The sequence below is a fragment of the Trichechus manatus genome, unplaced genomic scaffold (assembly GCF_000243295.1).
Source record: "Trichechus manatus latirostris isolate Lorelei unplaced genomic scaffold, TriManLat1.0 scaffold00085, whole genome shotgun sequence".
Taxonomy (NCBI): domain Eukaryota; kingdom Metazoa; phylum Chordata; class Mammalia; order Sirenia; family Trichechidae; genus Trichechus; species Trichechus manatus.
The window spans coordinates 3,981,612-3,995,072 of NW_004444021.1; the positions used below are offsets into that span (position 1 = coordinate 3,981,612).

Here is a 13,461-nt window from a genome sequence, read left to right on the forward strand (position 1 = left end):
TAATTGAGTTTAAAACCACATTTCATAATATATTTATTCTACAAACAAAGCTTTACATAAAATAACCCTCTGTAAAATGCATTAAATCTAAATGACCAGGGCAGTGGTTCCCAGGCTGTTTCAGTGTAAGAGCCATTTTTTAACATTAATATCCGGCTATGACTTCTGCCCCACACATGAGGACAGCTTTACATTTAGGATCCATTGGTTAAGAAAGAACTTAATGATAAATGCTACTGTGAAATTTTGAGAAAGTATAAATGAATATACAATCATTAATATGATTATTGATATGTCTATACATCTATAAATAGACACAGTAATATATAATGACATATTTTTCAGCCTACAGCCAATGTATGGGTCAATGGAAATCTAGCAATATCTCAGCAAAGCTTATGTAGAAGTTTCAGGATACTGAGACCTAGAGTTCAGAAACCAGTGCATTAGGGGAGCTTTTAATTTGAACATAAATCTTGTTTCAAATTGAACTATCACATTATTCAATCAACTGAAAGATTTATATTAGACTTTCTAAAGTAGGATACACTTGCTTTTATAGCTGATTATTAACATTTCTTATTTTCAGCTATAGATATCTTCACAAATGTATCTAACATATCTATATATGTTCTCTTCCTTTTGCAGCATATCTAGGTATTTTAAAATAATTAATTTCTATTATCAAGGGAAATGTAAAAGTTCTTTTAGCTTTTGAAATTCTAACCCAATTTAGTCTATCAGAAACCACATATCAACCTACAATTATTGTTTAGCATTAATTATTCTTTTATTAAGTCCCTGGGTGGCTAAAAATGGTTTGCTCTCGGCTACTAACCGATAGGTTCATGGCTCGAATCCATCCAGAAATGCTGTGGAGGAAAGGCCTGGTGATTTGCTTCAACAAAGATTACAGCCAAGAAAACTCTACGGAGCTCAGTTCTACTCTGTAACACATGGAGTTGCCATGAGTAGGAATCAACTCAGTGGCAACGGGTTTGGTTTTTGTTTAATCTTTTATTAAAGTATCTTAATTACATTCCTATTTTCCCCTCCATTCAATACTAAATTTTCCTCATTCAGACAATGAGTAACTAAACAAGTTGATAAACAAAAATAAGAATATTTAAGCACTAGGAATAAGGCTTACTTAGGTCAGAATAATAAAGTTGTCAGAAGCAAAATAAGTATGGATGAACTACGATGATTGCATTATACTTTCGTCTGCCTGCTCTCTATTGACCAAGTTTGTTCTAAGCATTTTTATGAAAACATACTAGTGACTGACAAGATGATCTCTAAACACTCTACCAGCTCTGGCATTCTAATAGCCATGGGTCTAAGTTTATGGCCATCCTTCGCCTTCTCTATTTATGTTCAATGTTTATTCCATCATATTTGACTATGAAGATGAATTAAATTCACTGAAATCACAGTCTTCAACACGTACTAGGGATATTTCAATATTAGAACAAAACTTTCAATCTTATTAACTCATCAAATAATAAATTTCTTCTTCATTTTGCAACTATATAATGTTTTCTTTTGTGGGTAATTTTAAGTGATGCATTACATGCAAATTTTTACCCAAATTTCTAAAGAAGCAGTCATCACTGAAATTTAGTATTAGGTTTCTAAGGTACCAGGAGCTTTATTGCCCCCCTAAAATCTGCAAACAGGTTAACATCAACCCATCATTGTCTTTTAACCGAAAAGAGAATCACTCTTACCGTGTAGCCCTCAGTATACTGAAAAGGAGTCCTGGAATTCTCATCTGCTGTTGGACTCAGAGGCTTGGGGTCAGACATAGAACGTTGCATCATCTTGGCTGCCTTAGGACTTGCTGGGGGAACTTCAGCCATATCTGGATGCAGTACTTTCTGTGCACTTATATCATCGGAGAGGGTTTTTTCATAAGGTATAAAGGCTGATTCTAAGGCTTTGCCTGGCGAAAGTGGTGAGATGGGTGAATAAAGGACTTTGGGAGATTTGGGTGGGGAAGGAGCCAGTTGTAGGGTAGAATCTGCCCGAAGGTGGGATGAATAACCAATCTCTAAAGGTGTTGGGCGTTTCTTGTCTTTGGGTGGAGATGTAGCACTCAGATATTGAGGACTTTGTATGTCTGAATCTGCTTCTGTTTGACATCCTAAGCTGCCCCCTTTGTAAGTCTTTTCAGGTGCTGAAATATGTTTAATTATTTCAACCTTGGCATCCACTCGTGCCCTTATTGAAGGTGTTCTTATGGTTCCGACTGGTTCAGTTTGCACAGATATCTCTGCTACTGTTTGAACTGCTATGCTGGAGACTTTGGAATGGGGTTTGGTCTTGTCTACCTCTGTAGTGCTGTCACCATATTTCCCTACACGAGATTTCCTCCTTGACCTACTAGGCATATCCCATTCATCCTGATCTTCATCATCAGTTTGGACACTCGTATCAACACTTTTTTTAGTTCTCCTTCTCCTACTTGCATAACTCCTATCTGCTGCATCTTCATCATCAGTTTGTACACCACTGTCCACTATCTTTTTAAAACTTCGGGGATCGTCTCCCATATTTTCTCCTATTTCATCATACTGTCCACGGACTTTAGCTCCAGAACTTCGCTTTTTGGGTTGTTTTTCATCTTTCACAACAACATCCGTTAGAGGTATTTCTGAAACAGTAGTCAGGATGCCAGGTGGGGCAATGTACTGAGTAACACCATCAGACTGAACTGTGTACCATCCTTGGCTTTGTGGTATTTCAATTGCCACAACAGCTGAAGCTGTAGTGGTTGCCTCTTCAGTCCCCCAAAACTGAGTACCTTCTGGCGCAACATACTGACCTTCCAAAATCGCCTGCTCTGTAGTGGTTTGTGGAGAGGCAGTTCCAGAAGGGTCATAGTTATACTGATAGATCTGGCGAATCTTTTGCTCCTCTAGCTGTTGGTGAAGCTGTTGCTGTAGCTGTTGGATCTGTTCAAGCTGTAACTGCTGCTGAGCCAATGTCTCCTGCCTCATCATAAACTGGGCTTGCCGCTCTTCTTCTTGCTGATAGAGAAGGTGCTGCTTCATTGACTGCAGCTCCTCCAGCTTTTTTTGAACCATGATCTTTTCTTGTTCTCGGAACCTTTGAATTTCCTGGCGTTCCCACTCCAATTCCTCAGCAAAGCGCTGCTGCTTGATTTTCTCCAGTTCCAAGAGTTCACGCTCCAAGTCTAACTGCTGTTGTTTATCTTCTTCAGGGACAATTAAAACAGCACTTTCATCTTCCACCACTTCAGAAAACACTTCAGATGCTGTGGTTAAAGTGGGAACAGAGTCTATTGTCTCAGCTGTAAAAGTTTCCATAGTAATGGTTTGCAAACTGGCATTGATATCAATAGCAGTTACTGCAATGTCCGTTTCAGATGCACCTGTTGTTAGGAAATATGATCTAGGCATCGGCTGCCTCTGGTGCAGGGCAGATAATGAAGTCACTCCATCAGCTATGTGTATACCAGACAAATCCCGCACAGTGGTGCTAAAAATGGAGCCAGGTTGTGTGGTGATAGCAAATGTAGAAGGTACTGGAGTTGCTACTGAAGAATAGACAACGCCATTAGATGACTTCAAAACACTCCCAACACCATACTGGGATCCAGGAGGTGGAGTCATTCTTGCTGTGGAATACTGTGGGGTGCTAAACCCAATGCCTGAAATGACTTGTCGTGTTTCTGGATATGGACCTGTAGTCTTGCTTGAATAATCCATTACCTCACCTGAAATACAGGGCAGAGTTATAGTCCGGTCCCCAGAATGAATGATGCTTTTGGGTTTGAAAGCCCTCTCATCTTGATGAACATAATGAATGGGGCTGCATGCAAATCCACAGGTTAACCTAATTAGATGTGGAATAAAAGCAACGTTGAACATGCAGGCACATGCAGGCGATTTTGGAAAGAACAAATGAAAAAATGAAAAAAACAAAAGTGCACATGTAATCTAAAATGTTGCCAAAACATCCAAAGAAAGAGAAAAAAATAACAAAATTGGAAAAGGGACCACATTTTCATCCTGAAATGAGATGGGGAACACCATAATGATATTTCAAGGATAAGTCTGCTGCAACATCATACTGACCTGTAGTAACTCTCCCTGAAGTTAGATCTACTGCTGCATCAGTTCCTCCAGAATAATCAAAAGCATTCTTACTTTTATAGAAAAAATGTCCAGCTTCTGCCAAATTAGTGTCAGACATGGAAGATTTCATTCCCCCAATACCTCTATAACCATAAGGCCCTGACCGATCATATTGATAGTGGTCATCCCTATAACCAAAACGATCCTCAGGAAGAGTAGTTGCAGGTTGCTGTGCTGTGCAGCTCCTTCCAAAAGGTAACTTATAAACCATATCACAGCACACAGCTCTTCTTCCTGCAGTCAGATCAACAGGTTTTTCATCATCTTCTATTATTTTGGTCACTGCATTTGAAGCAGATTCATCCACTGTTACAACAGTTCTATGAGACTTTGTGGTACTGAGATCCACTGCTTCCCCATCAGTGATCCCCTGGGATGTGGTGCTCTCAGTCCATCCATTTGTAACACCAACAGGAGGTACAGTGACAGGTTTTGTAATAGCCAGAGTCACTGCATGTGCTGGAGTACTTAGGGATAAGTTTATTGGTGCTTCCTCCCTAAGTGTAGGAAAGGCTTGACCACTTGTTATCCTGTATGAGGGCTCAGCATACTTTGATGTAGTTAGTTGGAGTGGTGTTGTCATTGTCGGTTCTACACCCATAAAACTTTCTGTGCCTGTGGTGTAACTTGCACTAGCAGTGCATGTGACAACTGTCGCTGCTTCAGTGGCCAGGGATACTGGAGTCACTACTGATGAGATTGCACTAAGATTTATAATAGATGGTTGCACAGCACTAATTTGTCTCCCATAAACATCACTTATTGTGGTTTGCCTTTTAACATCCATTGTAGAAGCAGAAAGATCTATACATTTTTCAGTTACTTTAACTTCTGCTTTTGGTACTGTACGCAGATCAATGATATCACCAACAAGTTGCAATTTTCCATTCTCCTTATACTGATGCTTCTCTAAATGTAGGGTATCTAGAGCAAGATGTTCTGGAGGAACTGTTATAGAGACACTGCTGGGACCAACACTAGGCACTGTACTTTTAGCTGCTGAAACCTCAACTTTGGGAACTTCAGTTGTGAGAAATTTTGCAACTGAAGTTGGGGCTGGTTGAAATGAAGACACTGTTGTGACAGGTACAGCAGAAAATGTCTCCAAAGCTCCTGAGATGTACAGGCTCTCCTCTAAAGTACTTGGAATTGCTGCAGCTGTCACAGGAGGAACTACAGAAAATACTGGTTCAATGGAAACCAGATCTTTGGGGGGTGATCCTAGGGGCCAACTAGTAATTGCTTGACCAGTTGAAGAATCTGTTGGAGTTCCAGGTTCAGATGGCAAGGTGATAACCACATAAGTTTCCATGAGGGATTTGGAAAATCTTGGTGAAGACTTGTTAGAGTGTGGGGAAAGTGGGGAGGTAGGGGACGGCAATTTATAATCTGCTGAAGTAACTAAATTCAATGTCATACTTGAAGTTAAAGATAAAGCGCTTGGTTTGGGAGGTGTATCTGTTGGTTTTTGTGTAGTTATTGGAAGCTGAGGAACCACTGGTTTGGGGGCAATTGGAGGTTTGCTTGGCTCAGGCCTGTGTGTAAATACAAGCCCAGATGGAATCGAAGATGGCTTAGGAGGAACAGGAGGAGGTGAAGGGGCACATATCTTTGTTACAGGTAACCCATTACTCTTCAGAATAGCTGGGGTCTCTACAGCAACAACAGCATCAACCAGAGGGATAGCAGTAGCAGCTGGAGTCAGTGAAACTGTAACTGGTATCTTTCTTTTAGGATAAATTGTTGGTTTAGGTGAAGTCGGTGGAGGCAGTGGTGGGGGAGGAGGAGGAGGAGGAGGAGGGGGAGGAGGTTGGGCTGATGTGTCCAAAGAAGAACTACGGAAGAATGGGCGAGTTTTAGTTGGAAGAGAGAAAACAGGACTGCCAGATGGTAACTGAGACACAGGTTTTACTTGGCCAAAGACCTCTCCAGATACAAAGCATGTGGTTGAAACCTGCTCCTTCATTGGAATAGCTTTTACGGAAGAAGGTGGTTGATCAAACGCAGTTTCAGATATGGTAATTTTTGTTAATTCAGCTTCAGATTCCTTCTTTTTATCTCTGTAAGCTTCTAAAACTTCCAGAATAACTCCATTCCCAGTTTCTTTCTTGGTTTTCTTCACTGGATCCTTTTCAGATACAGATAAGTCAGTGGAAATAGTGTCAGCAACAGGTCCCTCAAGTTTAGCTCCTACAGATTCTATGATAGAAGAAGCCATATCAGATAAGGAAATTGTAATATGATCAGCACTAGTCCTACCATCTGGTGTGGTAGCCCTGTCTAATGATATACTTATTTCTTCTGGATAGTCAATAATGCTGCCTGGGAAATAAGTTGGTGAAGACATTTCCTCAGAACCTTCAAATTTAGTTACTACTTCCACTGGCTCTGTATAAACTGTGGTTATGCTATCGAGGGTAGTAATAGGCGAGGAGCTATCTGTGGTACAAACTGAAGAAACAGATGATGTGAGAGAAGGTGTGTCAGATGGTGGGACAGATGTAGCACTTTCTGAGGGCTCAGAGTAGGTCAAAATCAGTGATTCATGGGCTATTATTTCTTGAAGTTCTCTTGTATAATCAGTTACATATTCATCCTCAATTTCTTCTGCCGAAAAATGTTGGGTTATTTTAACATCTGGAATAGAGAGGGTTGCACTGCTGGTTGAATCTGTAAGAGATGCACTTGAGAGAATACTTGATGTCAAAGACGCATCAGCCACCCTATCAAGGTCCATGGTGGGCTCTGTCACATCATCCCTGATGGGGGGCTGGGTTGGACTGGATCCAGGTGTTAGCTGCATCTGTTGCCTCTTCATGAGTTCTTCATAGGCAGCATCAGCATCTAATAATTTTTTTTCTTCACTGGTAGAAGTTACCATACTGCCAAGATCCACTATCTCATGGCTCTCTGGGATGATATAACAGCTTGAAACAATATCTTCTTGAGGCATAACAGAATGTAAGCTTTCTAACTCATAAAACTCTTTCTGGAGTTCTGTAATTTTTTGCATAGAGTCTTCATAAATCTGTTCTGGAAGTCTTATTTTGTGCTCTCTCCCTTTCTGCTGCATAAATCCATTCTCTTCTTCTTCCCTTGTTAGCAAACTGCCATCTATTGAACCATTGTATGTGTCCTCTACTAACGACTCATAAATATAATCCTCTATTAACATCCCACCATACAAAGGCTCTTTTTCAAACACTTCATCTCGTTCATTTGCAGCTGGAAAAGCTTTATATTTGTGGGATTTATGTATCATTTCTTCATACATCTCCTCAGCACTTTTTAATGCCTTTTGGCCATCTTCTTTCTGCATAATAGATTGCTCATCTGTTGGGGAGTATAAAGACACAGCTGTGGGCAATTTATAAACTTTTTGTACTTCTATTATTTTTTCTGGGCTTATTTCAAAACCCTCTGGCTCTGATTCAATGCTAGGTGAATATTCAGAACAAGAAGATCGGTGGAGCTCCTCCATTTCTGCGGCCTGACGTAATTCTTCTGTTGGAGAAGCATCTTCAATGGGAGAGAGATTGCTGGGTGGTGTCTTCGGTCTTTCTCTCCGTCTTTGAGCTCTAAGTTCATCTTTATCTTTCTTTGATTTTTTACTAGAACTCTTTCTTTGTTGCTGTTCTAACTCTCGCTGCTTTTCTTGCTCCTTTAATAATTCTTCTTCCTCTCTCAATTCTTCTTCCTCTGAAGAATCCTCAATAGTAGGTAGAAGAGGGCCATGTGATCTGTGCCGAGCTTTGCGTTGCTGTTTGCTCTCTCCTTTTTTGTGACTTGGGCTACTGTCGCTATCCTCGTCAAGTGATGACACTGATGTAGGAGATGTACCAGGAGTGAAGCTGGAAGCATGAAGACTAGAAGATCCTTCCCCCCTGGACCTATCTTCTGGTGAGTCTGTCAGGCTTTCCATTTCTAATTCTGGCTCTTCATCAAAGTACAAAGTCGTTTTTTTCTGTGATGACTCTGCAGAATACTGATCTGCTATAGTGCTGTTGAGTTCAATTGTTTTAAATCGACGTAGCCCTCCACCTCCAGCAACTGCAAGTTCTTCACTCTCTTGACTTTTGGTTTCTCTGTATTTAAGTTCAGGACTGTCATCATACGTCTCATCATCTTCATCATGCCATGAATGGCGTCTCCCTGCATCATCATCAAAGCTTGCACTACTTTTTCTTGTCAGTCGCCTGTGTTTTCCTGCGGTTGCTTTTCCTTTCCCTTTCATTTCTTCCTTCTTCTGGCTCTCTATACTACTGCTAATCTCTTTGAGTTGGTTCCTAATAAACTCATCATCCTCAGAACCTGAAGCATCTTCATCAGCACTCATTTCTATGATTTGCTTTCGAATGAAGTCCTCCTCTTCGCCTGATCCTTGACTATCTTCCTGTTTATACTCATCACTGCTCGATGAACCAACACTAGTTCTCCGTTTTCTTTGTGGAACAGGTGAGTTTTCACTTTCACTGCTATCTTCAACTGAATCATAAGGTTGTCTTCTTGTAGCTATGGCATCGACAAACTCAAACTTTTCTTTATAGTCCTTTCTGGAGGGAATGCCTTGTTGGCCATCTTTTTTAAAAGTGTCTTTCTTTTCTTCTTGACTTTCCTTGAGTGGCTTTTCTGAAATAGTAATTTCCAGTGTTTCAGAAACAGTCTGAGTTTTCTGTTGGTCTTTAGGTTGCTCTGGAGAAACTCCCTGGGGTTCTGTTTTCTTTTCTGACTTTTCATCAACAACTGTACTAGACTGAGCTTCCAAAATGGACAGGACAGTACTTTCTAACTTAGCCAAATCAGAGGGACTGGAAGGACTGCTTTCTTGTGAAAAAGAGTCCTTTTTGAGGCCCTTGAACAGATCCTTTTCATCACTTGGAATAAGACTTGGAATTTCACCAAGTGAACTTGATATTCCATCAGAAGAATATCCTGTGTCACTCAGACCTTGGGGGCTTTTCGGCTGCTGAGAACTTGAGGTGTCTGATTTGTCATCTTCCTTTTCCTAGCAGAGAGGAAAAGATACAGGACAACTTAACATGGTTAAACTAATAACTTGGTCTTTCCATTACTTCCAAATAACTATTAAGAAATGAGAAATAATTATGGGAATTTTGTCAACCATACATCAGTATTTAAAAGAAAAACTTGAATGTGCACAAAACTAAAAAGTTTAAATATATTAATGTTAGTTTTCATTTAACCTAAGTTTAATTTAAATGCTAATTTTCAATGACATTTGATTTTTATTCCATTTATATTCTACCCTTTTACATTGAAATATCATTGTCTTTCAAAAATATGATCATCTTTCTAAGTACACCGACTCTGGGATGGAGTTCAAATTGTGAATCAAAAAATTTAATGAAAATCCTGCCATTACCACGAGTAATACTTTTGGATTATATGGTTAGATAAAGCCCATTGGGGGAGGGTGCAAAAAAAAAAAAAAGAATCAGAGGATGGACTTTGTGTCTGACTACAAGTTAATGAGATGTTGGAAATTTTTCTTAACAAAAATGATCAGGTAATATGGCCATAATGATAAATGCCCCACCTACCTCAAAGGATTTCTGAGTGATTCAAACAAGACACTGCTTTACAAAGGCACTTTGAAAGCTCTAAAATACTATATATGATTGGTATTGTTAATACTATTATCCTATAGCAATCCTACAACATTGGAATGAATGTTTAGAAATTGTAAACTTTAAAAAAAAATTATGCAATAATTGGTCTGACTCCTCACTTCAGCTGAAGAGAAAAATATAGCTATTGTTTTGTAGAGCTGTTTATTGATCTTATTTTCAGCATTCTACCTCAAAGGTGTTTCACAAACATCACTTACAAATGTCTTCTGATTTTCAAAATGCTTGGTGACTTGTTTATCTTCACATTATTTAAAAGCCAGCTCTCTTCAAGCAGTACAATAACTAAACTAACTTTTCATGAGTGGAATCATGGGTTTTCAGGGTGCTAGGTCAGGACACAGCAGAGGGCTCAGTAGGCACACCATGGCCTTGACCTTTCTGATTTCTTTAGGCTATGATGAGGCCATGGCAACCATTTTGGTTCAAGAATCAGAAATCTTAAATGAAAATGGTAAATAGAGATTGTTTGCATAAGTCTACATTAAAAATGCCTATGGTGCAGAGCAAAATAAAACCCAACTGATCTAATTAGAGTCCATGTTGAGAGGAGAGTACCACAATAGCCCTCCAGCCTTATGGAATGAAGGGACCAAAGGAAGAGCTGCACCAGGAGACACTATATCTGACCCTGGCTTAGGAGGCCACTTTGATTTCACTAAGTCTGTATCTTGAACTATCTCAGCATTTCAGTAGGTGTGTGGATATAGGCTCCTTTGACCTCCTATAGCCCAATTCAACTGATGCCAGGTTGCACAACAAACATGCAAAAAAAAAGTGTGGTTTTTTCCTTCTTCTTTTTTCTTTTCTTCTTCTCCTTTGTTTTCTTTTTCTTTTTTTTAGCTACAGGGTTCTTGAATATAAATGCTGTTGACCTGATATTCATTTCAATATATATGTTATGGATTGAATTATGTCACTACAAAATATGTGTTGGGATCCTAACCCCTATATCTGTGGATGTAATCTGATTGGGAATAGGGTTTTATTTGTTATGTTAATGAGGCCATTTATCAGTGTAGGGTATGCCCTAAACCTAATCACTTCTGGGTTATAAGGAACAGCATAGAGCAGTGACAAGCAAACTCAAACAGGGGGGAAGGGGAATAGATGCCACATGAGAATTGTCAAGGAAACAAGGAACTCCAGTCTACAGACACTGAAGGGGACAGGGATCTTCCCCTAGAACCTATAGAGAGAGAGCCTTCCCCTAGAGTCGGTGTCCTGAATTCTGATTTCTAGCTTCTTACTGTAAGAAAATAAATTTCACTTCTTTAAAGCCACCCACTTGTGTTATTTCTGTTATAACATCACTAAGAAACTAAGATAATATCTTTATTCTTATGGTTAAAGATATTCTAAGAGTACATTACAGAGTAAAATGCTTTTACTGAATTCACAACATGGCTCAATTTCAAAAGACCATCCGATATAGTCTTACCCACTTTAGTGCGGAAAGCAATGCCTACTCTTTGGTTTACCAAGAATTAACTGTCCTGGGCCACGTTGGATGTATTTCCAGAACAGGATTATTTATCTGCAGTTGTGAGACTATGGTAGCATGACTGATGAGTACCCAGCTCATTTTGACTGCTTTCCCTTAAGAACTACACATCGGAGAGACAAGAACAGGTAAAGTAGCCTTCAAATAAAACCTTTGTGGACAGTGTGAAGGGTCATTCCTATCTCTTCACATACCCAGGTAATGCCAGAATACATTTATTGAGTCCAATATGCTTTCTATATCCTTCCCTGTCTGCTTTTCATTACAGAATCCCCATTTACCTGTCACTAAATCATAGTAAACACCATCACCACAGGGGGCAGGATACCTGAACTTCTTGTGAAAAAGAGGTCAAGAAAATGATTTTTCATAATAAAATTTTGAGAGCCTCATTGGCATTCTTTATTTTGCATCTGCATATATTATAAAACATAAAAATGTAACAGAACAACCAGAATGCAATTAAAGAGAATATTTACTCATTGTGAAAAACCCAACTAATGTCACTGAATAATTTGTAGACAAATTATCAAACGGGAACCTAATTTGCTGTGTAAACATTCATCAAAAACACAATAAAATATTATCTTAAAAAATTATAGTTAAAAAAAAACCCTAACAATGTAATATAACTACATATATGTGTAGGAAATGTAACTATTATTATATGCAACAATTCACTGAGTATAATAAAAGAGAAATTATAGTTTTATACAATGGAATTTGAAAGTTCTACTGACATTTTAGCAAAGATTAGGGCCAGACATATATAATGTAACAAAGGAAATTAAGAAACATTTGACAGAAGACTAATAAACATAAATATCAAAATACCTACCCTACAACCCTCTTATCCTCCTTTTCTCTACATGTTCGTATTTTTGATCTCTTCACAGTTATATTCTACCCACTTCTCCCTCCTACCACTCATTTCCTGATCTCCTCTCTCCATACTCACCATAGGATTCAACCTATGGTGATGCTGTGATGATTTCTTTCCTAAATGATTCTTCCTCTTCCATATTATGAAGCAGTAAGCCTGCAAAGATTTTGTTCTGCAGGCTGGTGGGTCCAGAAAAAATGTTTGGAGTGGTTAATAAGGAAATTAGGTAAGCTGACTAAAGGACATTTGGCTGAATTGTTCAGAAGGAACAGTGGCTCAAGTATTTATTTCACTATGCTATATTGAAAAAACTCAAAATGTTAATTTTTCTTACACTTATTAGCTTAGGTGTAAAGTCCACCAGCAGGGGTAAGTGTCCTTCTGTCTCTTCATTACACTGTTAGCTTGTAACCTTCAGATGACATGCTAACCAGGCCCTTTGCCTCTTTGATTTAAGGCGCCTACACATTCATCTTCTCACTATTTGTTGCCGCTAAAATTAAAAAAAAAAAAAAATTGTTCTCCCTTTACAGAGATCCACATACTGAGGCGTTGATTAGCTGGGCCTCTTTCTTACTTCCTCCCTCCCTCCTTCCTTCCCTTCCTTCCTGTGGCTATCCACTCTCCTTTGTGAGATATCTCGGTGACAGTATTAGTACAATAGTACCCAGGCAACTTAATTGCTTTATACAAATTTAACACCACACACCGTTGCTTTATTAACAATGTTTTCTAAGAAGTCAGTAATTGGACCAAATAAGAGAATGGCTGAAACAGAGAAGAATGTAAAACACAGCGTGTAAGAAAGTAGGGTCTTGTTTACTCTAATTATTCAATCTTTAAATGGTGTCTGGAGTGCTGTAAATATAGAGAAATTTAATCAGAGGATTCATGTGAGAGTGGCATAATTGGGCTCACTTTCTCCTAAATTTCTGTATCTCCAGGGGTAAAAGATTGGGAGTTTTCTCTCAGTTAGTTAAAAAATGAGTGGTTGTGTACTTATTTAAAAGAAGACTATGAAGCTACTAAGTAACATGTTAAGGTTTAATGAAATGAATAGATTCATATAGTTCTTTCTAAAATATATGTTTTACTCACACACACACATACATACGCACGTGTAAATATTGCTGACTTTTATTTATGCATCATTCTCATTTGAATAGATAAGTAGGAGTTGGTGCTATTTATTATTCCTCTCACTTTTTACATGTAAATTGTAATTTAGAATGACCTCTGAAATTCTTAAATATGAATAAACAT

The 13,461-nt window shown here is 38.7% G+C and overlaps 1 protein-coding gene across 1 annotated transcript in view; it reads right to left on the bottom strand.

Moving 5' to 3' along the window:
- PCLO (piccolo presynaptic cytomatrix protein) overlaps window positions 1–13,461 on the bottom strand; it is a 381,008-nt gene that overhangs the window by 179,978 nt on the left and 187,569 nt on the right. The window contains exons 5-6 of the mRNA XM_004381474.2: window positions 4,104–9,168; window positions 1,731–3,742 (exon numbers count right to left, since the gene is read on the bottom strand). Coding sequence (XP_004381531.1) covers window positions 1,731–3,742; window positions 4,104–9,168 — 7,077 coding nt within the window. The remainder of the gene's footprint in view (window positions 1–1,730; window positions 3,743–4,103; window positions 9,169–13,461) is intronic.